Raw genomic sequence first — 25,919 nt, 5'->3', positions numbered from 1 at the left:
GATGCTTACTGACCAGAAAGATAGGAGACCACTTCAGAGTGTGTTAAGGATGGCCCTTATGGACCACTGAGGGGCCAGTTTGGAATGGAGTACAGTTTCTCTGTCACTTGTTTCTGAGTGCTTAGTGGCTTAGAGATATGCCCATCATTTGGTTAAACTTCCGTTTTACATCTGATACACATTTTGGAAATCCCTGTGTGTCTACATCTGCTATTATGGCAGTGATGAGGCAAAGTGTGTGGGAAGCAGAAGGTTCTATGCCTCCTTTCCTTATGAGCTTACTTAGGGAGGAAAGGGACTGAAACAGTTTGAAAGTAGTTGGTTGGGGTTAGAAAAGGGGCAAGTGAGGAACAGTGATTTATTAGAAGAATGTTTCCCATGCTTACATAATAATCATGGACAAATCCTGGGATCCTTTGTGTGTGTGTTAACCCATGTGGTTGCATGTGGATGCCAGAGATTGACATCTGAACGTACTCCTCAATCATTTCTCCACCTTATTCTTTTTGAGACGGAGTCTGTCATTTAACCTGGAGGTTGCTATTTCCTAACTGGCTGGCCAGCGAGCCCACAGAATCTGCCTGTCTCTGCCGGAGTGCTGGGGTTACAGGAGTGCTGGGGTTACAGGTGCGCAACACCATGTCCAGCTTTACGGGGGTGCTGGGGACCTAAATGTAGATCTTCATGCTTATGCAGCAAGAACTTAATCTACTGAGCACCCGCCCTCCCTGCCCTAACCAGCTGATACTGTATTTAACCTGTCTTGAAGTGATTTCAGTGTTAGGAATTTATCTTTAAGACAGGGCCTGCATGTATTGCAGACTGACCTCTAATTTAAGCTTAATTCTTCAGTTTCCTGAGGGCTAGGATTATAGATAGGTGTGTGCCTTCTCACCTAGCCACTCCTATGTCTAATTAAAACAAAACACAAGATTTATGCAAGAAGTGTGTTAAGGGATCAGACTGAACATGTGAGACTTTGAATAGTGTAATCATGCCTTTCTTTTAAAGGATATTAATTATAGCTGTATTTAGAGTGAAATGCTTGTGTAGAGAACTAGGTTAGCACCGAGTGACTTTATTTCTCATTCTCTAAAACATACAGGCATTTCAGCCGAACAATGGAAGAGCTTGTTCACGATCTTGTCTCTGCACTGGAAGAGAGCTCTGAGCAAGCCCGAGGTGGGTTTGCTGAAACAGGAGATCATTCTCGAAATCTGTCTTGCCCTCTGAAACGCCAGGCCAGGAAAAGGAGAGGGAGGAAGCGTAGGTCCTATAATGTTCATCACCCTTGGGAGACAGGACACTGCTTAAGTGAAGGCTCTGATTCTAGTTTAGAAGAACCAAGTAAGGACTATAGAGAGAACCACAGCAATAAGAAAGATCACAGTGACTCTGATGACCAGATGTTAGTGGCAAAGCGCAGGCCATCTTCCAACTTAAATAACAGTGTTCGAGGTAAAAGACTTCTGTGGCATGAGTCTGATTTTGCTGTGGACAACCTTGGGAACAGAACTCTCCGCCGTAGGAGGAAAGTGAAGCGCATGGCAGTGGATCTCCCGCAGGACATCTCCAGCAAAAGGACAATGACCCAGCTGCCTGAAGGCTGTAGAGATCAGGACATGGACAATGATAGAGCTTACCAATATCCAGAGTTTACCCGGAATAAAGTTAAAAAAAGGAAGTTGAAAGTGATTAGACAAGGACCAAAAACCCAAGAGGAAGGAGGAGGTTTGGAAAGTGAAGACATAAGTCAGACCAATAAAGACAAAATGGAGTATGAAGAACAAAAAGTCTCAGATGAGCTCATGAGCGAAAGGTAACTTTACTATTCTCTGCCAATAATGTGTTTGTCTGCCTGCTTGGGGCTGAATGTATTTTATGTTTTAATTCTGTTTTAAGATAATTATAAATTACCATAATCATAGTGCTATTACTTTGTAACTAGGTTTGTATTTCTTTATAATTTATAGCATTTTCACACAAAGCAAAATTGCTTATTTGATTTATGCAAAGTGTTAGTTTGTCTTGAATTTCAGCTACAAAGAGAAAAAGAAATAGCTTTCTATGGGAAAGAATATGCTTTTGAATCACTGCACTTTAGGATATCTCATTGTTCATATAATTATGGAGCTTCAGCCTTTGGAACATTTTAGGGTGCATATTCATTATTTTTATTCCTGATGTTCAAAGGTCATACCCTGTGATGTGTGGGGCTTGGTGTATTGATTTATAACTTGCTAGGGAATTCTGATCATTTATAAAGACTTGATTTATGGTGTGGAAACAGCTGATTTTGGTCCTTAGAAAAATGGGAATTGTAGCATTCCTGTGTTGGTTGGCTGGCTGTCAGGAAGTAGACCACATATGTCTATTCTAATTGCCACATGCTCATTGTATGTCAGAGCAGAGGAGTGAGCCTCTTCCATTTATCCAGCTCCTTATAAGAGTAGCCAGCGCTGCTCATTGTCTTCAGCACACCCCCTTCAATTTCTGAGAGTCAGAAAAAAATGGTCATGGGGAAAACATTATTTTTAACTTATAGCATTGACTTCATTTTAATCTTGGTGATTGTAGGCTTTGGATATTTGGATATATGTGGGTGTGTTTGTAAGTGTGATTGCAGTTATGATGAGAACCCAGATGGAGTTAACAAAAAGTTATTAGATGTTTACTGTTTATATAGTTTTTTCCTCAAAAAGTAAACCAAAAGTAAAGAAGTGTTTAAAGAAGGTTTTGAAAAGTTTGTTTCTTTCAAGAATTTTATGATTTTTCTTTTTTTTAAAAAATATATTTATTTATTAAAATTTTTTTCATTTTACATACCAACCCCAGTTCCCTCTCCCTCCTCTTCTCCTGCCTCCTCACCTCCCTCCCACTCTACCCCCATCCAATCCTCAGAGTGGGTAAGACCTCCCATGGTAATCAACAAAGTCTGGCATACCAAGTTGAAGGAGAGCCTAGCCCCTCCCCATTGTATCAAGGCTGAGCAAGGTATCCCACCACAGGGAATGGGTTCCAAAAAGCCAGTTCATGCACCTGGGATAAGTCCTGGTCCTGCTGTCAGGGACCCCACAAACAGATCGAACCACATAGTTGTCACCCACAGTCAGCTGGCCTAGTTCGGTCCCATGCAGGTTCCCGAGCTGTCAGTCCAGAGTCAGTGAGCTCCAACTAGCACTGGTCAGCTGTCTCTGGGTTTCCTTGACCCCCTCTTCTTCTTCTTCTTTTTTTTTTTTTTTTGAATGTCTAATGCTGTTTATTGAAGGAGGGAGGAGGGCTTAAATACAGGCTTACAAAACAATGGGAGAACCCCAGAGGGCAGAAGTTTGCTTCTGATTTTTTTTTTTTTTTTTTTTTTTTTGAGCTGAGGATCGAACCCTGGTCCTTGCGCAGCGCTCTACCACTGAGCCAAGTCCCCAACCCCGCTTCTGATGTTTTACAATCTTGCATCTAAGCTGTTAATGCCCAATATGCTGGATACACAGACAAGGAGCTTCCCTTAAGCATATAGGAAAGTGGAATCTCACAGGGAATTAGCATAGGGAGTATATCAAGGTCAAGGTCAGCAAGCAAGGCAACAGTTACCCAAAATGGGGGCCAGGGCTCTACAGGTCCACCCCTTTTACTAAAAAATGAGCTTCTGACTTAGGTTGCGTGGGACGTCAGCAGGTCACCTTACCCGTCATGGAGACACACCTGTCCAGGCCACACAGGCGGTCTGTCTTAGGTTGGTGAGCATCCCCCAGGCATTACCCATCTCTGAATACTCAGTATCATACAGGCTCAATTGTGTGAGAGCTGCAGAGTTAGACAATTAAGATTTTTGTTCAGGAATAGGGTTGGTTGTATTATGGCATTGAATCATTGTGACTGAGGATCACTCAGCCAGAAGCAGTTAGTTAGCTTTGCTGCCCATTGCTGAGGGAGTATGGCAGTGCAGTGAAGGCTGAGTTCTCGGCTAGTCACCGATCACCTGCCTTTACTGTGGAAGCCCCTTCTTTTTGTTTTCCTGTTTTCTTTCTGTTCTTCTGCTTCTTACACTGTCTACCCAGGAGCCATAATGAGGCAGAGTCTGCTCTCTTTTCTTTTCATCGTTCAACAAACATCAGGGTCAGGTAGGGATGTCAGGTTTCCTAGTTGTTCTCATCTCAGGTATGTAGTTTAAATATGATATTTTAAATCACATATAGCTAACTATTTCCTCTGATTTAAACTTTTCCTTATACCAGTTTTCTGCTGCCACTTAAGGGCCCAGTGCAGTTTCTTTTGTGGGAAGGATTGCTACAGAGTGAAGGCATCTTCTCTTTTCAAAGTTTTCCATTTTAAGAAGGTTTCTATTTCTTGGATTTGATTTATAAGTAAAAACCTGTGTGTGTGTGTGTGTGTGTGTGTGTGTGTGTGTGTGTGTGTAGATGTAACCGTCTTGTTAAATAAGAAACACAGAGCCAGTTGCAGAGTTAAAAACCAAGAAATCAGAGCAATAGCTGAGAGCCTTACCCTTCACTGCTTCTGCTGTCTTTCTTCTCCGCCAGAGAGCTACTTCTGTGTGTCCTGTCTTTTTTATAGACTTTATGTTCTGTTTTCTCATTGGTTGTAAACCCAGCCACATGACCTCCTTGTCACTGCCTGTCTGTACAGACCTCCAGGTCTTAAAGGCGTGTGTCTGCCATGCTGGCTGTGTACTTGAACACACAGAGATCTTCCTAGCTCTGCCTCCCAAGTGCTGGGATTAAAGGCGTGCACCACCACCACCCAGCTTCTACTCTGGCTTGCTCTGACCTCAAGGCAACTTTATTAACATACAAATAAAATCACATTTCAATACAAATAAAATATCACTCTGTGTGTGTGTGTGTGTGTGTGTGTGTGTGTGTGTGTGTGTGTGTAACATTTTATGACCACAGTGTGCATCCATAGCTCAAAGACTACTAACACAGATTCCCTCCCTCCCATGCCCTAGGCTGGATTAGACAGACAAGCAGATACTGAGAATAGAATGTGCTTTGTGAGTGAAGACTTCTCAAAGGAACTGTGTTTCCAAGCAAGAACTAAGACTTGTTCCAAAAAGGGAAGGATGGAGGGAGAGTCGGCAAGGAAATGGCATGATTAGAAGAAAGCTGTGTGACGGCAGACTGTCAGATCCTGGGAGGGTGAAGTACAGCTCCTTCACCTAGGAAAGAAAGGGATTTGGGGCTACAGAGCAGCACTTGGTGAAGACCTGTATTCTGTGGTGCTTTAGATTTCATCATGGAGGCAGTGAAGAAACTTAGGACAGCATAATCTTGGCTGTAGTGTTCTGTCTACCTTTGATTGACCTCAGTCCATACAGTGGAGGGCAAAGTATATCTGTGCTGGTAGGGGCAGAGAAACCCTTGGAGCTTCTTTAAGAGTAGAAATAATGGGAAGCTGTATTGGGAAGAGTGGTGCTCTCAGATGATGCCGGGTTTCTGGTCATAGAAAAAAAACAAAAAATGAACCAAATGGAAAGGGGGATTAATGTTAATATATATACATTAACTCATGGAATATAGTCTTATTTGAGTAATAGTTATAACAATTATTTCCAAAAAGGAGAAATACTGTATCCTTGCAGATGAATTGTCTTGGCCACTAGCTGCTGGAAATGAAAAGCCTTTCTTGTTAAATTCTTGTTCTTAATGAGCATAGCAACAGGGAAGTATATGTAGCAACTGGCTAGTTATCAGTAAGACAAAATAGACTTATTTTCTGTGTCTATCATTAAGAAATACCTCAGTACAAAGCAAGGATCCTAAAGACTGGTATTACAGAACCTAGATTTCCACATAATCTTGAAATCTGTCAGGTTGTGGACAGAGATAGGCATGCTTCTTAGAGGAAGAACAAGCAAGAGTACCAGATGGAAGATTGGAAAGATTTGATAAGGAAACCCACCCATTTAAAGCGTGAAGTCAGTTCATTTAAAAAACTGTCATCTTAGGTGTCATATGTATGTATGAATACGGTTTATGCCCTTTTAAATGAGTCCTTTTAAGTTTACAGAAACATTCCAAGACAGTTTGTAGAGTTCATGCCTTTCCCATTTCATGCTCCAAGCCAATTTCCTTTTACTGTTAATATTTTATACTGCTCTGGTACCTCCACCACAGTTAATGAGTATGGATGTATTTTTAAATCGGTATTTTATTAGAATTACTGTTGGTTTTCTTTAATATTGCTTTCTTCTATTCCAGGGTATCATGCTTAAATAGTAGTCAACCAGTTATATTGTGAAAAGGTGAACCTGGCTGTATGTAGAATAGATTAAAGGATGGTAAATCTGAACCCAGAAGACTATGGCAGCCAAAAAATAGCGAACTGACTCACTGTTTGCAGGCTGTAAAATATTTGCTCACTGTGGTCAGACTTCACCTGACTTGTATTTAGTAAGTGTATTCATTAGGTAATTGAGTGATATGGCTGATCTATCTGATTATGGAGTGCTACACTAGACTTCCAGGGGCATTATAGAGTATGCCTTTGTGGAATCTGAAGCATTCTGAATTGTAACTACATTTTATCTTGGGGTTTCCCAAAAGGAATTGTGCCTGGGGTGTGTTGAAGGGCTTTGGGTTCTAAGAAAACAGGAAAAGCAGTAATAGTTTGGACTAATACTACATAGCAAGACAGTCAAGTTTCTCAGGTGTTTTTCGTTTTTATGTAGGACCACCTGTGCTTTTAACTAGGATGGTATAGATTCAGTTCCTTAGAAATATTATTGTATATTGATTGTATAGGAAACATCATACAGTCAATTTGGAGAAAGTTGAGGGAAATGTCCTAATTAGAGCTTTGAGGAAAAAACATGTGCCTCTTGATAAATTTTTAGACCTTTCATGACTTTGTTTTTGAAAAGCAAATAAAAGCATGCAAAGGATATGTGGATTTAGATCTTAGCAATGATTTTCATCATAAATATTTTACAATTTTTTAAAAACAAGCTAATGTACCTGATTTTTAATAAGCTGGGCTATGCTGTTTTATATGTAATGGATAGAATATTTTTTATTTCTGGCTGGAGGTAAAGGCATTTGCATCAAGCTTGATGCTCTGTGTTTGATTTTCAGAACTCACATAGTGGGAGAACTGACTCCCATAAGTTGTCCTCTGACACACACACACACACACACACACACACACACACACACACACACTTTTTTTAAAGTCTATTTTAATTTTAAAAATCACTAGTGACAATTTTTTGATTTATTTAAATCAAGAATTAAGAGTAAGAAAGTATATAATTTTTAAAAAGAACAACACTCAGTTTTCTTAGGGGCCAAAGCTTTCATGACTTGCTCTTATTTTCACTTAATTGGAGTGTCATTTAAATATTGCTTGTAGTAGACTAATAGTGGTTGGTTCTTTTTTGCTGAGTATCTGTTATTTCCTGAATTTTCATATGAAGTTGGAACCATGCCTATTCTCCAGTTCTGCAGGGGAACGGGCACCCTTCTTAACAATGGCCCAGAACTCCCTCTGTTGCTTTTCTCTGTGCTAATGGACTGCCACCATTACTCCCTTCTCCTTGGGAAGCAATGCAGTTGCTGGGAATCATTAAGCGGCTCTTCTAGAATATTTGCAGATGTGGTTATGAAAGTCATTTCATCCCAGGCTCTGTGTTTTTGGCTGAAGACAGTCTCAGTGTGCTTCTGATGGAGACTTCCCTGTCTTAGTGAGCACTGGGATTTCAGGTGCACACTGATCACACAACACAGCATCAGAAAGGAGCAGTGAGCATTTGATGAAAGCTGTCTTGTGTCAGCACCTCCTTACAGTCCCATCTGGCTCACTGTTCAGGTCCCATTAGATTTTTAGGGTTTTACGTGCCAAAAATAATATGTTATGTAGTTAATGGGATGGGGATATTTGCAGTTTGATTTAAAAAAAAAAAAAGGAAAGAAAGTCTTATTTTCTTTCAGATCTTTGTCAGGCTCAAGTTCCATCTCTGAGCTGCCATGTCTCTTTAAAATTTTACAACTGATAGATGAATTGTTCTTTTGATGTGTTTCATTTTTCTTTGTCTCCTGGTTACAGTGACTCCAGCAGCCTCAGTAGCACCGACGCCGGGTTGTTCACCAATGACGAGGGAAGACAAGGTACTAAGCACTGTTTTCCACTCTCAAGCAATCCATTTTAAAGCATACTGCTCGTTATTGTATGAGCTGCCAACAGTAGCCTCTTGATATTACAGGTACTACTTAGTGGCTGGTGTTTAGTATTGTAGCTAGTTTCAATGCTCTGTGGAAGGTGTCTTGGCTTCTCAACCCAATAATAGATGTCTAAAAAGTAGCATGTGGCACTCAGCTTTGCATACCTTAGTGTTTGCAATTTGGTCCTTATTAGCAAGATTGCTAAACATCGCTTCTTATTCTCCACCTTATTCCATATGTTTATGAAACTGTAAGCATTCCTAAGAGTGGATTTGCAATGATTTATCATTTTTATTCAGTTGTCACACTTATACTAGCCCACCTATAAGTAATTAAATGGCTTTTATTAATTCAGTATTATAAACTGTTGAACAGAACTATCTTACATCTTAGGTCTTTTCTCTCCTCCAAAATTTCAGAATTTTCACACTTCAACATGGCAGTGTTTTGAAGCTGTGAACAATTTGAAGCTCTTGTGAAGGAGTGAGGAGTCACCCTTGCTTGGACTTATCTCCTTTAGTCCCATCAGCCCCTAACTGACTCTCTCTTATTTCTTGTACAAATCATAAAGTTGAACTCACCATATGTGTACTTATCACAGAAGTATCTTTTTTTCTTAGGACTGCATTATTAGGGCCAGGAATGGTAGCCTAATATCCTTAATCCTAGCACTTAGAAGAGGGAGAGGCAGGTAGATATCTGTGAGTTCCAGGCCAGCCAGAGCTACTTAGGGAGACCCTATCTCAAAAACCAAACCAAACCAAACCAACCAAACCAGACTAAAGGACAAAAAGAATGTATTAGCAGAAAGTAGGTTCTTCAGAAAGAAACAATATATTTATTCTCTAAAATTATAAATCATTTAGTGATTTTTATGGCGGTGGTAGGGACGAGATGGGACTATGGGACAGAATAGTAGTGTTGCCTGTACTGTTTCCCGGACCTTGTAAAGCAGATTAGAGGGCCATTCTTTCCACTTAGTACAAGGAAGTGCGTGATTGTGGGCAAGACCATAGCCTTTGGAAGTTGAGACTTCATCTGGAATATGTTAGTAGAACTACCTTGGGAATGGACAAGTTTTGTTAAAATACAGAGCTTACCTAGATTATAGAGGTTGGTGATATGATCAAATAAAATGATAAACTTTCATCAAAAGGGACTTCTTGGCAAGGCTGACATCTTTAGAAGGCACTGGTTTAAGAAGATACAGCAACAGTTATTGTGACCTTAGTGTATCTCATGTTGCTAAGACATTTTCTAGAATTTAACTTACTTTGTATTCACTTCATTCTTTAAGAACTGTGTGAGTTCCCACTTTTTATTTACTTTTTAAGTGGGGAACTAATAAAGTTGAAATGGTTTTCTCAATGTTACAGGATAATGGGTTTTTAACTTAGCTGATTCCATGCCCAAGATTTTGATGACTATTTAATTTACTCTCTAAGAATATCATATAAAAAGTGAACTCAAATAACTTCATTTTTCTGAAGTGTTTTTTTTTCCCCCTTTTGTTTTTCGTTTTGAGACAGGGTCTATGTTTATATAGCACAGGCTGGCCTTTCATTCTTGAACTGTGCCTCAGCCTCCCAAGTACAGTAGTGGGTATAGTGTTGTGTTAATGGCAATTCAGAGGTAAGATAGTCATCTCAAGTGAGTTCCTGCTCTATAACATTTAAAGTTAGGTCTCCTATGAAATGTTAATACTAAAGTTTTGTAAATTTTAACAAAATATTTTATTCTCTAATTCAAACAGTCCTGTGGTTCTCATTTTTTTCTTTCTTTCTTTTTATTTTGTTTGAGCTGAGAATCGAACCCAGGGCCTTGCGCTTGCTAGTCAAGTGCTTTACCACTGAGCTAAATCCCCAGCCTGTGGTTCTCATTTTACAATTGCATTTAGTTTTCACTGTGTATTTGAACTAAATCTGTTTGTCATATATAATTCTCAGCTTAAGTTTAGATGCTTTTTGGGGGGCATTATTTTTGTTTCATGATTGCAGTTTCTGTTTTAAAATTTTATAAGCGGCCTTAAATCAGAAGTCTCATGAAAGGAAAATCTATAGTCATGTATGAAAACTCTTACAAAAACCCACCAGCACTAGTGGTTTCTTGGGATCTTAGAAGGTTTAGTGACTCTATTTAAAATCTTTTCTCTTCTTTTGATAAGCTGTCTACCTTCTATACTTTGAATCATTTTTATCTGCTTAAATCTCAAGAAATATATTGATACTCACTGAGGTTAAGTGAATTTTAAATGGTCATTTATAGTACCCTGGTTACACCTAGGTATTCCATCATCAGTATTAGTGAATAAATTGTTCTTGAACTCTCTGTTTCATGGTTTAAACTGAATCTTTTGGGGAACATTTTGTCTTTGCGCAGGTGATGATGAACAGAGTGACTGGTTCTATGAAAAGGAGTCTGGTGGAGCCTGTGGTATTGCTGGAGTTGTGCCCTGGTGGGAGAAGGAAGATCCTGCAGAACTAGACAGAAACGTGTCCGACCCTGTGTTTGAAAGTATCCTAAGTGGTTCTTTTCCCCTCATGTCACATCCTGGCAGACGAGGTCAGTAGTACTTCCCAAGTGCTGCCTCCCATTGCTTCTGGTTCTTACTGGACTGAAAGAGGATAGGCCCAAGTGGAAACAGAGTGCAAACCCAGAATGCTCTAGAGAATGTGCTGGACCCTAGTCCAAGTACTTCATTCGTCTGCTTTCACTCATCTGGAAGGTGTTAATGGGAGTGTGAATTGGGAGAAAGGGAGTTCTTAATGTCTGAGTACTAGCTAGTTAAGTGTTGACTGCATTAGAACCCTGCTGGGAATTACCTCAGTTCTTTTAAGTGTGTTTCACATTTTCCTCAGTAATATTCTTGGTGCTCACTACTATCAGCAACTTAGTTTTAATTCTCGGTTGATACGCTCTTCTTCTATGCTCCAGTGATCACAGTACCTTCTAAATTGACTGTTTGATTTCCCAGGTTTCCAAGCTAGACTCAGTTGCCTCCATGGAATGCCTTCAAAGAATATTAAAAAATCTGGAGGGGCTCCACCTTCAATGGTAGGCATGCTTTCTTATTGAAATGTCATGTTTGGAAATGTTTCCATGTCTATGGAATAAAAAGTCAGATCCTCACCCTTTACTTATATTCTAATGTTATACTTAAAAATAATCCCATTTTTTTGTAGGCTACAAACTGGACCAGTGAGATTCCCCTATAAACCAAATCTTCTATTGCTAATAAATTAGTTACGTTTTGAACACCTGGGGAATGGCATCCGAGGGAACCTGGCTCCTGTCCTCTTCCCTGGAGGACTACACTGAAGTGCGAGCCTCTTTGATGCAGACCTGGGGCTGTTTTGCTGCAGGACTGGTGTTCTTTTAGCCAGAAGTGAATCTGATTGGGAGGCTTCCCTGAGATGTAGGTTGGCCCAGGGTGGATACAAACTACTGTATATTTTACATATTTTTTTCTCTTATGGTTTTTAACATTGGATCTATTTATGTATTGTTTTGCTTTGCCAAATGCTAACAAAAGATAGAAAATTGAAAACTATATTTAACCCAAATATTCCTTAATATTTCTATGACTGCTTAAGATTCAGTTTTTATATCTGACGTGTAAATAAAAATGATGTATTGCCATTTATGGTTCATTTTAAAAGAATTGTTCTCTACCAGCATTATTTAAAATACTTGTGTTTTTACTCAGGGCACTTTCTTTAATAAGGGCTGATATAAGGTGAAGTAATTTTTGCTCAAGTTTATCCTTTGTTCAGTTCACTTCCCACTTGGATAATTGTTCTGTATTACAATCCTGTTGTATTTCATACTGTAGTTCTCATTGTACTGCGAAAGTCATCCTATCCCTAAATAGCACAGTGATGACAAACTAGTCTCCTTTAGGGAACCACTTGCTGTCACATTTTCAGTAGTGTGTATCTGATCCCTAAACTAGTCACAGCTGCCTCACTGGCATGGAGCTTGATGAAATCACGTGAACCTGGTGTTTTAACAATAATGCATGTCTGCTCTCACTGTCATGTCTAAAGAGAGTAGCTTTCTCATCTTTGGATGGCAGCCCATGGGTGCCACTCAGTTTTAGAAATACTTACATAAGCTCATTTTCATCAAGCAGGAGGGAAATACAACATTTCCATCAGTCACATATTTGTTACATTATACTAACTCAAGCCATTTGAGTTCTTTAAAATAGTTACTTTAAATTGATTAATTTTTTTTCCTCAAATTCCTATAATTGACAAAGTCTTGGTGGTTTAATGTTTTCATAATGTCTGGTTTAATTGTCAGTTCAGCATTTAATGGCTAAATTAAATATGATCAAAATGAAACTTAAAGTTGATGTTACCTTTACCTAAGACTATTGTGGTCTGAAAGATTTAAAAATAAACTAAATAGGAATGTATGACAACATCTCTGGAGATGTTAAAGGTGACATGGTACAAGTTGACCCCCCTGACTGTCCCATATTTAAAGGTGCGGTGATGTGCTTAATAATTGTATTAAGGATTTTTATACTGTCTCAGAGCAAAAATTCATGTTCTTTTCTGAATTACAGAAATGATTTTGTTTTGTATGATGACTGTCCTTTAGATCTGAATAAGTCACTTTAATGCCTCAGCCTGTGAACTTTGTCTCACCAATCATGAATCTAGAGGAATACTATCTAATTCTTGGCTCAGTTTTACCTATTTTTATTTTTGGTCCACTGCTTGCTTGAGTATGGCTGGGATTTGTAGCCCATTTTCTAGGCTTATTGCAGTCTCACTGTGGTATTTTATAGAAGCTATTACAACTGATGGACTAGCTTCATGGTGTGGATGATACATGGCTGCACCATCCTCAAAGCTGCCTTCCTGTCTAAATTGTGAAGAGGTGATTAGGCTCCACTTCATGGAGATTTTTATATATGTGTGTTTAACATGGAACGAGTGCAGTAGGCCATGGAGTGTTTTTCAGGGCTACATTGTTGTATTCAAAATTGTACTGAAAGCAGAGGAAGCCTTAAGGTTTTCTTTCTCTCAACCCTGAATTGTCCTTGTTTAGATTTTTACATTCTGTAATTTTTTTTTTCCAAAAATTTCTCTGACTTGATCAAGAAAGGTAAGATTTTCAGTTTGTGCTGATGTTTTTCTAAGTCTCTTTATGTTTTTACTCATAATATACGTAGCTTGCTACCTTAAAAAATTTAGCCTGCTAAGACAGTCACCATTAAGTCCATTATTTCTTGTAGCAAGAAATTAATTTCAATTAGCACAGATTCACACTGGAAAGCCAAAGTGTACATAAGAAAGGTTAATTTTAGGAGCAAATTTCAGCATGTGTAGCTGTAACCCATTAAACAGAATGGCAGCAGGGTGTTTTCAGTGGGTAAGTGACACCCACATACATACAGTGATAGAGTGCACGTCAAGGAAAAACCCTGGAACTAAGTGAAGTATGGGATGTTCTCCGTTACTGTCCTTACTTCTCACAGATGTGTTCAGTGAAGTCACTGTACTTAGTTAGGGAATCAGAAGCCATTGCTGCCACAGCAAAGTCAGGTTTAGGTTTGGGGTGGGTCTTGGCTCCTCATGTTCTTATCAGCTGCTGACTGAATAATGCTGCGTGTGTTTGTTTAAAGGTATTTACTGTGTAGTGTTGATTCATAAACATGTAACTTATGGCTAATAGCACCATCCCCAAAGCCTGAACAAAACTTCTCTAACGTGTTTTCTCCATAAGGCTCACTATGGCCTTCTCATGCTTAGTGACAATGACAGTCTTCACTTTAGCCTGACTTTGGGGCCATTGAAAGCAGTAAGATCACCAGAAAAAGCACAAAAAGTCAATAAGGCAGTCCTCAGTAGATCACACAAAGGACACTTGTTTACAGTGTCAGAGCTGCAGGAAGGAGGTGGTCCTTGTCCCTTTCACCTGCAAGTGCCTGTGAGGAGCTCAGATTGTCACTGCTGTATCTGCAAAAGTTTGGAGTGGTGGTTTCAGGTGGCATACAGTTCAGCTAGTAGTTCATTTGTCAAATTTGGAATCTGCAGGGAGGAAAAAGAAATAGCTGTGTATTTGTGGAAAGCAGAGAGGTATTGTAGAGTGTATCACATATTTACATTATGATGCATAACAGCAAAATTGCAGTTATGAAATAGCAATGAAATAATTGTATGATTGGGGGGTCACTACAACATAAAGAACTATATATATTAAAGGGCTATAGCATTAGGAAGGTTGAGACCCACTGTTACAGAGTATTATAGACCTTGAAGTCATATATTTGTGAATTCACTCTGGTTTTTAGTATTATTTAAACACACATTGTGAACCTCAGTTTCTTCTTTTGTGAAATACAGACACTTTTTTTTTATGGACATGATGACAGGCTTAAATGAGGATAAAGTACACATATAAGTTTAAGTCCATCTTCAGCATGTAGTATATAATAAGTAATTGCTGTTATTATTGAAGATAATAACACAATAGCTGGTAATGCAACTTAATTTTTATCATGAATCCAAGTATAGAATTTAACCTTAAACTTTTTGATTCATGTTTTAGATATAATTTGACATTACCTTAATAGATTGCTTTATCTTATAGGCTTTTAGGTTTCTTTTGTATCTTATTTATGTTTATCTGATTTCTGTCTTTAGTATAGTCTGAAGAATTGTTCTGAATGAATTTTTGGTTAACAAGTTAAGTCTCAAATTGAACTACAAGCTGTAAAGCCCATTTCTTCATGTCCCCTCCCTCCCAAATCATTAAGCTTTCCTTGTAGACTGTTTATGAGGTTTAAATCCAGTCTTATTCCTTTAAAAAAAAATTGTGCCCATGTATATGTGAGATTACAAGTTCTGAGAATTTACTGTTGATAAGAATTACTCGGCTGGTCATGGTGGTACATACTAGTAATACCAGCATTTGAGAGAGGTGGAGGCGGGAGAATCAGGAATTAAAGATCATCATTGGCAAAATAGCAAATTTGAAGTCAGCCTGTGCCATATGAGACCCTGTTTCAAAAAAGCGAAGAGAATCACTATTGTTGTATGGTTAGAAACCCCAGTTTATTGGTACCCTGCTAGTCAGCCTTTTAGTACCTAATTTAGGAGAATTGTTAACTTTCATGGAATGTCCTTCGGTCTTCACCCAGGAGATACTGCCTGAGACCCTGACATTTCTAGACTGTATTCATTAAGTACAATTCAGAATAATAACACAGTAATGTTGCTGGAATCAAATTTGAAAAGACTGTTCCTACAACATGAATTCAAGGAACCTTACCAAAAGGTAGTTTTCCATGTAGCCAGGATGTTTGTTTTTTTGTTTTGTTTTGTTTTGTTTTTTTGACAGGGTCTCACTATGTAGCTGGCATGGAACTCACTATGTAGGCCAGACAGGCTTTGAACTCACAGAGACCACCTGCCTCTTCCCAGTGCTGGGATTAAAGGTGTACACCACTATACCTGGCTCAGGATATCCTACCCTTGAGTATTCCAATTAATCTGTGTGTTTTGTGAGGGTGAGAGATTTTTAAATTCTCTTTTCATTGTGTTTTGAACTAGTGATTCATCACTAACTAAAGTTATTCAAATTATGACTGCTGAAAGATTGTGGGAAAAGATTCATCTTAAAACACAGTATTTGAAAATCATTATTTTTTAAGACATTGTAGTAAGATAGAAGGCTTTGCTTAAAATGTTTACCATTGCTTGAAGACCAGTTTTCATGTGATTACGAGAACATATAAGGTACTAATGGTGTGTTTATTTTGCCAAAAAAAGAATCTTAATTTAATTGATTTCCTTATGTGTCTACATTTTCAAGTTTAAGTATATGAACCAAAGAGCTAGTGTTGTTAACCCTTAATATAAATTGTCATGTTCCACTGTTCATACTCTCACAGTACCTTGTGTCACTTAGAACAGGAGTGTTCTCTGTTCCAGTTGTTAAGGTGGTTCAGAGGGATTGACCATGAATGACTGTTGTAGGTACTTGAAGTTATGTTGACAGTGACCATCTTATTGTAGTGAACTCTTCATATGTCTGCTCAGTGCTTGTGGTACAGTTTCTTGATATTCTAGAGTAGGAATATTTAGGCTCTTTATAGCCTTTTACCAAGAAGGCTCATTTAAAATGGAATTGATTTGAATGAGGGATTTAAATAACCTATTTTCTCACACTAGTCAAAGCAAAGAGAGTTTATGACAAACTAAATCCAAAATGATGTAAAATACCACATAGCCTGTATCTGCCACTGTATTTGATTTCTATGGGGACTATTGTCTAAGCTTTTGTTAGTGGAATCCTTTATTACAGTCTTTCTGCCTGGAAATTTGTATTCCTAGAGCATTTTTGTAGACTTTGGAGAATTTATGTTTGGAAAGTTATAGTCTAAGTATGTTAATTATATGTTAATTTCATTTTCCTCTCAGTATCAGCTTGAGGTCTAGGTTTTAAGATATTTTAATCTTAGAAATTTTTTTTAGATAAAATCAGTTCTGTATTATAGAAAAGTACAAATCAATAAAATGGTAATATTTCTCAGGAGAAATTTAATACTGTCTGTTTGCTTTAAATTTTTTATTTTGATGTTACTCTATATTTTGTATTATAAAATTTTTATAACAGTTGATAATTAAAAATGTAAATCCCATAACATTTATTTCATATCATTGAATAGGATCAATATTAATACTGATATTCTTGGGTCATATTTTATTAAATGTGAAACATACATATTCAATGGTGTATTAAATTCACTTATTCATTTATATGCATTTGAATGCTTGTGTTATCTATATTCTTAAAAACATATATGATAATCAATCATGATATTTTAATGATATAAGATGTGACCACATCTATTTTTCCATAGATTAAAATATTTGTGCTTGCTGCTCTGATGACTTAGTATAGGTGTGGCCTTATATGTTGGAATTTAGAACCTTCAAAATGGTGGATATGTGCAGTGTGAAACACATATTACAATGCTTAGTATGTCTTGATACTTTCTGTGTATTGTTTATATATTTAAATTAATAAGATTAACATTCCTATAATGTAGGTTTGTGTTTACATTTTAAATTGTTTTTCCTTTGGTAAACCAAAATTAATATGATTTTGAAGTTTCTTCATGTTGCTGTCTCATGTTGCTAATAAATATAAATAAATTATCTTTCTAAAGTAGTCTTCATTTCTGCATAACATATTCAAGTGTGAGTTATGTTGATATATCCACATCAGTATTCACTATCTAGAATGGCAGCCATAATCAAGATGTGCTGTAGTAATCATAAAGTATTTATGGCTTCCATTGGCTTAATAACTGGCTCTCTGTACTTTCTTACTGATCTTTTAACATGTCCAGATCTAGAGCTTTCTGGTTAATTTTCCTTCTTTCCCTGCTAATTTACTCTTCTCTCTCTCCCTTCAAGGAAACTCATCATTTCTCCTGTCATGTTACTGTATTCATTTAACTAGGATGAAAGCTCTATTTCTTATGTTGCCTCTCTTTTTTGAAGCCACTTGGTAAAATTCTGAGACAGTCTCCTATAGAAACAGATGCTTTAGCTGATACCTAACAGATGGGTTAGAGCTCACCAATTCATTCACCAGTAGGAAATGGCAGGCATGAAGGCATAATAAGGCCTTGGGTTTGACACATCATGGAATAGATAGATTGATTAGATAGTATGGAGGGGTTTATAGCAAAACAGTTTAGCTGAAAATATGGGCAGGATTTAGATCATGGTCCATAGTAATCTTGTGAAGCCATGTTATCCCTGGCCATACTGATAGTCAATAGAAAGTGCATTATGTAACTATAAGCTAAGATTAAATTAGAAGTATAGATTCCATCCTATCCCTCCATTAGGTGTGAGCCAGAGGATGGACTAAACTTTAATTTAGCATTTGAATCTTCTGTCTTATTAAGTGAGTGACTTCCATTTATTCTACAAAGGTGGTTAGTATTGCCTACAGCTAGATTGTATAATGCTACTGCTGTGTATGGCTCTAGGCCTTGCATTCTACAGCTGTGAACAAGACTGACATGGTCACCTGTAGCTTATATTTTGATGAATAAAAGTAACCTTGGTTGGGGATGAGTAAGCAGATAGAAATAGCCATGGGAACAATTAGAAAGGCAGTAGGATAGTTGCAGGAATGAAGGTTAGTGAGTAAAATTTGTAGGTAGATGCAGTTTCAGCCTTAATCCATCTAGTAGCATTCTTTAGGTCAACTCTTAAACTAACCACTCATCTGGGAAAAGAAGCAAGCATCCATTCCTCACACCAATTCATCCAGCAAAATGGGTTAGGATCAAGAAACTTTTAAGTAGAACCATATATGGAGATAGGCTGTCCTGATTATGTGTGATTATAGTGATTATACCAAAGTTAATGTGTAAGCCCTTGTGTTCTCTTCTGCCCTATGGGTACTTGCATGCCACACCTTCTACATTTAAAAAACAAATTGTATTATAGCAGTACAAATTCTTAGGTCACTGTTCTCAAGATTAATATTTTTTAGGTATCTGGACTTTTGTTTGTTTCTGAAACATACTCTCGTGTAGGCCAAGCTGGCTTTGAACTTGCGTAGCCCATGTTGACATCTGCCTTTCCAGTGCTGTGCCATAAGCACACTTTTCACGCCTTGCTTTCTTGCACTGACTCCCTGATGAATCTTTAAAACACTGATTTTGAAAATGCAGGAAGTGTCTTTGTTTCTGTGGATACAGATTCATTGTGTATCCCTGGCTGGCATGAGCTCTCTGTGTGGGACTGCGCTGGCCTCCAATTGATATCCTTCCTCAGAATTCGGAGTGCTGTGGTTATAGATATTATCTACCATGTCTGGCTATGGTTGAGACTTAAAATACATTTTAGAATCTAGTTGACCAAACACTTATTTCTATCTTGTAGCCTAAGAAACCTTTGAAATATATTCAAAATACTTATTTTTCTTTTTAAGAAATTAAGCCAGAGCATGACATCTATAACCCTCAAGTGCTAGAAGCTGAAGCAGGTGAATCATGGAAGGTTTAAGACCAGCAGGTTTGTTTACATAGTGAGTGCAGGCCAACTGGGGCTATTTAGCAAGCCCCTGCCTCAAACCTACTCTCTTTCTTAATGTAAAAGGACCCATTGCTGCTGATTGATGACCGTATGATTCCATTGGTGGACATTCCTATCCATCCCTTCTGGGTGCCGTTTACAATGGTAGTGACATTGCCAGAGTGCCTCCTATTTTCTTTCTTTTTAAAACCAAAACCAGGGAGGCAGAAATGCATACATTTTACTTTTTCCAATTCTAGTTCACCTCTGGTTTTCTGCTTTTTATGTTGCTGATAAAATTATTCTGATGGTCTATAAAACTCAGTTTTCTAATTTACCTTTAGATATGTCAGATACCTACTATCAGAAAAGTTAAAAAATCAATGATGGGTAGAACACTTCCAAATAATATTTAATAAGCTTTTTTTTTTGTACTGAAATCACCTGTACCTCTTCCAACTGAAGGTCAATTTGCAAAACTTGAGGATTCATGCAGAAATTATTTAGACAGAAAGCTTTTCTTGTACTGTTGAGTTAATGTATGCCAAGCAGGTATTTGCTGGTCTGCCATCTAAAAAATTGGGTTCTGATAACCCAAAGATAGAGCCCAACTATTATTTCAGTTTTAAGCCAACAAAACTTGTAATGTTTCTGTTGTTCAATAAACTGTTCAATAATCTTCACAGTACTTAGGGAATAATCAAAGTTGGATGAATTTTTTTGTTCTGTTAAAGCATATCACCTTCCTAGAGTTTCATGCATGGGTCAGGAAATTGATTGGAGATGGTTTACTGTGAAAGTGTTTCAGATCAGTGTAATACTAAACCTATAGGGGTAAGTTTATCTGTTAGTTACAATATATTATAGTTACATTTAAAAGTATGCATTGAGTTGTTAAGGATTTCATATTAGCTTGGATGTGTAATATTTAGGCCAGATACTAGTATTTAAACTCAAAGATTAATACATTATTTAATTTTCCTTTTATATATCTCTGATAGGCTTTTTTAATTCTTTTCTGTTTTAATACTGGGCATTGAACCCAGATCTCCTTCATGCCAAACAAACATTCTACCAGTGAGCTACATTCATAGCTCTCCTTAATTTTTTTTTTTTTTTAATTTTGCAATAGGCTCTCATTAAGCTACCTAAGCTAGCCTCAGGATCACTTTCCTGCCTCAGCCTCCTTATGAGGTGTGAGTACAGCTCTGAAGCCCTTCTTACTTTTGATTCACAAAAATATTTCTGTTTGGGGATTGGGGGAGAGGGGAGTGTTTCAAGACAGAGTTTCTCGGTGTAGCCCTGGCGGTCCTAGAACTAGCTTTGTAGACCAGGCTGGCCTCAAATTTAAAGAGATCCTCCTGCCAAGTGCTGGGATTAAAGGCGTGCCTACACGGCCACTAAAATAATTTTAATGATTCACCTCAATTGTCATATTAATAAATATGTGTTACATCTGATTTAGAGATGTGTTGTGTCTTGCTTGTGACTTTAGCCACACATTTTTTGATTCAATTCTATACACAGTGAAAGCTTTTGATATTTTTACTTTTAATAGGTATCATAAGTTAGGCATGTATATCTTTGTCCTCAAATACTTACGTTTGATTAACATAAATTAATTTGAGAAAGGAGAGGGAGAAACGTTTATTTAGGGCAAGTAGTGGTTGTAGTGGGTTTTACTGTTGAACTTAAACTTGGTTTTGCACTGTCTCTTCACCTAACAGACTGTGCACAGTGCCTGTGTTCACTTGTCTTCTGTCCAACACACATAGCTGCCCCTTCTGTGCAGTCTCCTCTTGCCACTCATGCTACTTTCTCATTCTCTGACATGGGTAGGACATTAGTTTCCCTGGTCTAGTGGTGTTTCTGGCTTCTAATCCTTATCACCTATAACTAACTCTAAGTAAACATTTGTAAAACATCCTAGGCTCTTGACTTCCCAGTTTAAAAAGACAAAACAATTTTCATTGCCTTTATGATAAAATCCAGAGTTTTTTCTTTCTGTTTTCACTGCTTACCTGTGATCTTCGGCAGTCCTGCCCTTTCCAGATGGTCATGGGCTCTTGAGACCTTGACCCTGGTCAACCCTTTCAATATTCAAACATGTCAGTTGTTGTTCACACTCTTCTTCCTGTTAGGTTCATACACTTGAAGGAATAGCTCACATTCTATGCTGTTTCTTCAAAACCTTCAAAACTCATCTGAAATGATACCCTCTCAGCTCTTCATCTCTCCTTCGGTCTTTTTAACCATCCATCTATCCATCCATGGATAACCTATGGTTTTATACTATTTACCATCCACTTGCTTTGGTTATTGTATCCCTTGCTGTCTGGAACACCCCATGACAGTACACGTCTCAGCAGAGCTTGTGCTTAACATTTTTGTTTTTGTTTTTTTTTTTTTTTTTTCAGTATTGATGGTGATTAACTGTATCTGTCTCAGTTTTAAGGATGTTTTCTATAATTAACTAGTTAAGGATGGCAGTGTGATTGTAAAACATCATTTCCAACAAATACTGGCCTCTGTATTCTTCAGTGTTTATAAGCATGCATGCATTCCATAACAAATGGCATAGATGATCCTGTTTGAGCCTGTGCTAAAAAGTTAATTGAATGCCTTGTGACAGATGCTGTGCTTATTGGCTGTGTGACTGGGAGACCCTTAGCTACTCTACCTGTAGGATTTTCCCTTAGATCAGAAGGGGAAAGGATGATCTCAAGTCCACTAGCTGCAGAGAACAGTCATGTGCAGACTTCTGAATCTCCACGACTGTAATATTAGCCTACTGGGAGGCCTGTAGGAACAGCTCCTTTCTAATTTGAATTTTCATGTGATAAACTTTGAACTTGTCCTGAGATACAGAGTAGCAGTGCTGATGTGCGTGTGTGGGCCAAGGAGTAGGATTTAGAGTCAGCTTTTTAAAGTCAGATGTTACAGGCCTGGAGAGATGGCTCAGTGGTTAAGACCACTGGCAGCTCTTCTGGAAAGCTCAGATTTGATCCCCAGCACCCATATAGTGGCTTACTACCTTCTGTAACTACCATTTGAGGGATCTGATACCCTCTTCTGGCCTCTGTGGGCAACAGGCACCTATGTAATGCACAGACATACATATAGGCAAAAACACCCATACATAGGGAAATCAGACATCACACAGGTACCTGTTTCAGCCACGTCGCACCTCCAGTTGCCAAGCCTTTCAGCATCTGGCACTTCCTTCAGCTTGCTTCTGACTGCCGCTTCCTTGCCATGCTTCTGCACGTAAAGCTGAGCAGCAGCCTTACAGCTTTTGATTTTCCGTCTTTGATGGTGCTTTCTTTGTCCTGGTGGAGTTGAACCTTTTTAGCCTTTTATTGGCATTTTAGTCAGGTTTTGAGAGAAAGCCACAGTAATAGTATGATCACTGTGTTATATTTACTGGGAAGTCCTACCTAGTGCCTTTTAAATTTTGATTATTTTTAAAAAGTAATAGATACATAGGGTGTGAAAATCTAGAGGACAAGTGTGGAACACAGTCTCCATTCCCATGCCATCCCTACCATGCTAGTCCTGATAGCATTTTGGACTGTCTGAGAGATCATAAGCTATTGCATGTTTTAAGTTATTAAGTGATTTGCTTTTATAAGCTTTTTAATATAAAAGGTCAAAAATACTTTATTGCTGTAGTACTATCTCACAGTATTTAGTGTTACTATTTTATTGCTGAATAGTGCTTTCGTTTCTCTGTGAATGTCCATTTAATATAAAGAGTCTAAGGAGATAGATATTATGTTCTTTCCATTATATATACCAGGAAACTGAGGGACAGTTAGTTTACCTGGGGCCCAAGGACCTGCCTCAATGAGTAAGATGCCTTGCCATGTTTCTATGCAAGCATGAGGTTTCTAACATCTACATAAAACCTGAGTGTGACTGAGCCCCGTAACTCCAGAGGTAGGTGGGGAACAGGTCACAGTGACTTGGTGTTCTGCCAGCCCAGTAGGAGGGATACACATAAGAAGGATGCACCAGCTACCAGGTCAGTGAGAGACCCTGTCTCAAGATATCAGGGCCCAGTGTTAGAGCAGGATTCCTGATGTCCTCTTCTGGCCTTCTGAGGCACATACATGGTTGCACATATGGACACACACACACACTAGATAGCCATACTTGTTCAGAGTCATGACAAATTAGTTGATCATGTCAGGACTTAATTTCTGGCCTGTGGGCCACTCCTCAGCATGGAACTGTCATGCTGTTCAGGCTTCTTGGTAAAGGTAAAAGGCTTATATTCCCAGTTGATATTATAAATTTTGGATGGGCCTAATGGCTCTCGAAAAAGTACACTTAAAGTATCCTGGTCAAATTGGGAAAATCATTATTTTGTATTTGGTTGATCAAACTTGATGTTATGTTTTGAAGGTGCTTAGTTTTCATCATGTAAATATACTTCCATCCCTTTTCCTCAGCTTTTTCTTCCCATACTCTTAAACCATCTTTTTTCTCCCCTTCTCTGGTCTTCTTGATTTCACCTTTTAGATCATCATTAACATTTTAATTTCTTTCCCATTCATAAGAAAGGGAGCTGTTCTGTTTCTGTGAGTTTTTCTGTTCTAAGAAGTGGGTGAAATAATCATTAGCAGTAGTGCAGTCCCACTTTATAGATGCTCAGGGATTTCCCAAAACGGAAGAAGGGTATATGTTCGGGCTGCTGAGCTCCACATTTCTTTAAGTCTTGGCTTTCTGGGACTTGACCTATGGCCCTTGTTTCCAGTCGCAGTGTTCTTGCTTGAAGATTCACTTTCCAAACAGTGTAAGAATGAAGCTTAAATTTATTGTGAGCTTTGTAAGTTATTGGATGAAAATCTAGCCGGGTTTGAAAATCTAGCCGGGTTCTCGTTCTGAAAGGTGAATGCAGGAATTTTTATTGTTGAATGCTTAATTTATCTTTTGAAATTGTTGCAAATTTTATAAAAATAAACAATTTGGCTTCAACCACAAGCTTGGCATTATCTGACTTCTTCATCTTTGACTAATATTTTTCTTTAAAATATTTCAAAATATTATTGCAGTGAGTGCATGGGTGTACTCCCATAATCCCAGCACTTACTTGTAAGGCTAAGCCAGCAGCAGTTTATGGCTAGCCCAGGCTAGGTGACACCACCTCTCAAAAAACCATCCACCCAAACAACCAACGGATTAAAACACAAACAAGAGCACACAACAATAGCAAAGCCCCCAGTGGCTGTCTGGCTTCTAGAATCCATGGTTTGCTCCAGTCTCTTCCTCATTCTTCCCTGGAATATGGTATTGTCACTGTCTTTCCTTGATTAATTCTCATGACACTGTGTCGGTCATTGAGATGCCTTTATTTTGTGGAATGCCCTTAAGGATACATGCTGCCTCACCGATGTCAATTTCCTTTCCTCCAGTTTCTCTCAGTATTGAACTCCTGTTTCACAGTGGAGCACTGTGAAGGGCAAGAAGGGCACTGCAGACAATTTATGTATGGAAAAAGTAAAGGTAGATTCTTCATACATACACATACACTCTTTAAATTATCTCATATCTGGTAGGTAATTGTTGATTTTATTTCATCACTATGAGAATATAAACTTGTTTTCACAATAATTTGTAATTAGGAATTTCATTAAAAGTGAATTAATACATGAATATGTATGAAGAAATTAGATGTTCTAACCATGAATATATGGCATCCCAGTGTCTTGAGTGAATTACAGACTTTACTCATTTCTGGGCCATTTGTTTTATATATAGATTAAATGCAGATAATTATTCATTTGACAGGTTATTTTATTACTTTGATATATCTCAAAGTACCATGTGCAGTTATGGGGTGATTATTGTAATAATTTGATTCAATAATAACTAAAATTATCATTTTATATGAATTCAGGTTTGAAAGTTGGAATTTGGATTTGTTTAAAGTCAGTTGTGTTGACTTTTTTAGCTTAATAATGTACTTTTGATATTGTAGGTTTTAGTAATTTTTAAGTTTACATATTAAACATAAAAATCTATTCTAAAGTCAAACTGGAATATTAGCCTCTTTAAGGAAACATGAATGTAATTTATACTTCCATTTCACTTAAAAAGCAATGAATTAACTTACTACATTACATTGATGTCTTAAGTTTAATATGCAATTTTAGTGTCTATAGATCCTAGTCATTTCTGGAGAGCATCTAAATGTTTGATAGTTGTTCTCCTACTTACTCTAACACTTCTGAAGTAGTACATAGCTTATGGGTAATAAGTGGTTAAATTTTTTTTTTAGAAAATATTTGAGAACTTATTAAGATTCATTTAAGCAAAGAAACAAAATTAAAAGTTCTGAATCTAATGTCATGTTTGAATGCCCATTTTTTTAAGTTTTGTTTGGTTTTCCAGTAAAGATTGCCCAATTCTGACTTAAAGTCTGTTTTAGCTGCTCTCCTACATTGTCGCAGGAAAGCACATCTCTTCTCTCTATGTAATGCATTTTATTTAATTTTATAGTTTTTATGATACCATATATTAGAGATTGCCAAAAATATAGAAAAATTTTAGAGAACATTTTTGGTTTTGATGGATTACCACTCTTGAAAGGGAAACAAAACACTAAATATTTCTAATCCTGCATTATTTACCGCATGGGTGGCTAAATGCTACTTTCAGCCTCATAAAATTAAAAGGGAGA

General features: G+C 37.7%; 1 protein-coding gene across 12 annotated transcripts in view; it reads left to right on the top strand.

The window, feature by feature from the left end:
- Gpatch2 (G-patch domain containing 2) overlaps positions 1-25,919 on the top strand; it is a 202,222-nt gene that overhangs the window by 6,749 nt on the left and 169,554 nt on the right. For 10 of the 12 annotated variants that reach the window (XR_004946170.1, XR_004946169.1, XM_036202040.1 and 7 more), the window contains 4 exons: positions 1,106-1,819; positions 8,059-8,120; positions 10,554-10,736; positions 11,149-11,228. Coding sequence is in view for 10 of the 12 variants with exons in the window: in XM_036202040.1 (XP_036057933.1) it covers positions 1,106-1,819; positions 8,059-8,120; positions 10,554-10,736; positions 11,149-11,228 (1,039 nt within the window). In the remaining 2 variants the exon portion in view is untranslated. Of the gene's footprint in view, positions 1-602; positions 628-1,105; positions 1,820-8,058; positions 8,121-10,553; positions 10,737-11,148; positions 11,229-11,356; positions 14,324-25,919 lie in introns of those variants that run through there. The other 2 variants (XM_036202044.1, XM_036202037.1) reach the window with 2 other exon arrangements.

This window comes from Onychomys torridus, chromosome 11, assembly GCF_903995425.1.
Source record: "Onychomys torridus chromosome 11, mOncTor1.1, whole genome shotgun sequence".
Classification (NCBI taxonomy): Eukaryota; Metazoa; Chordata; class Mammalia; order Rodentia; family Cricetidae; genus Onychomys; species Onychomys torridus.
Note: the sequence above shows the minus strand (reverse complement) of the source record. Positions and strands in the feature narration are given on the sequence as shown.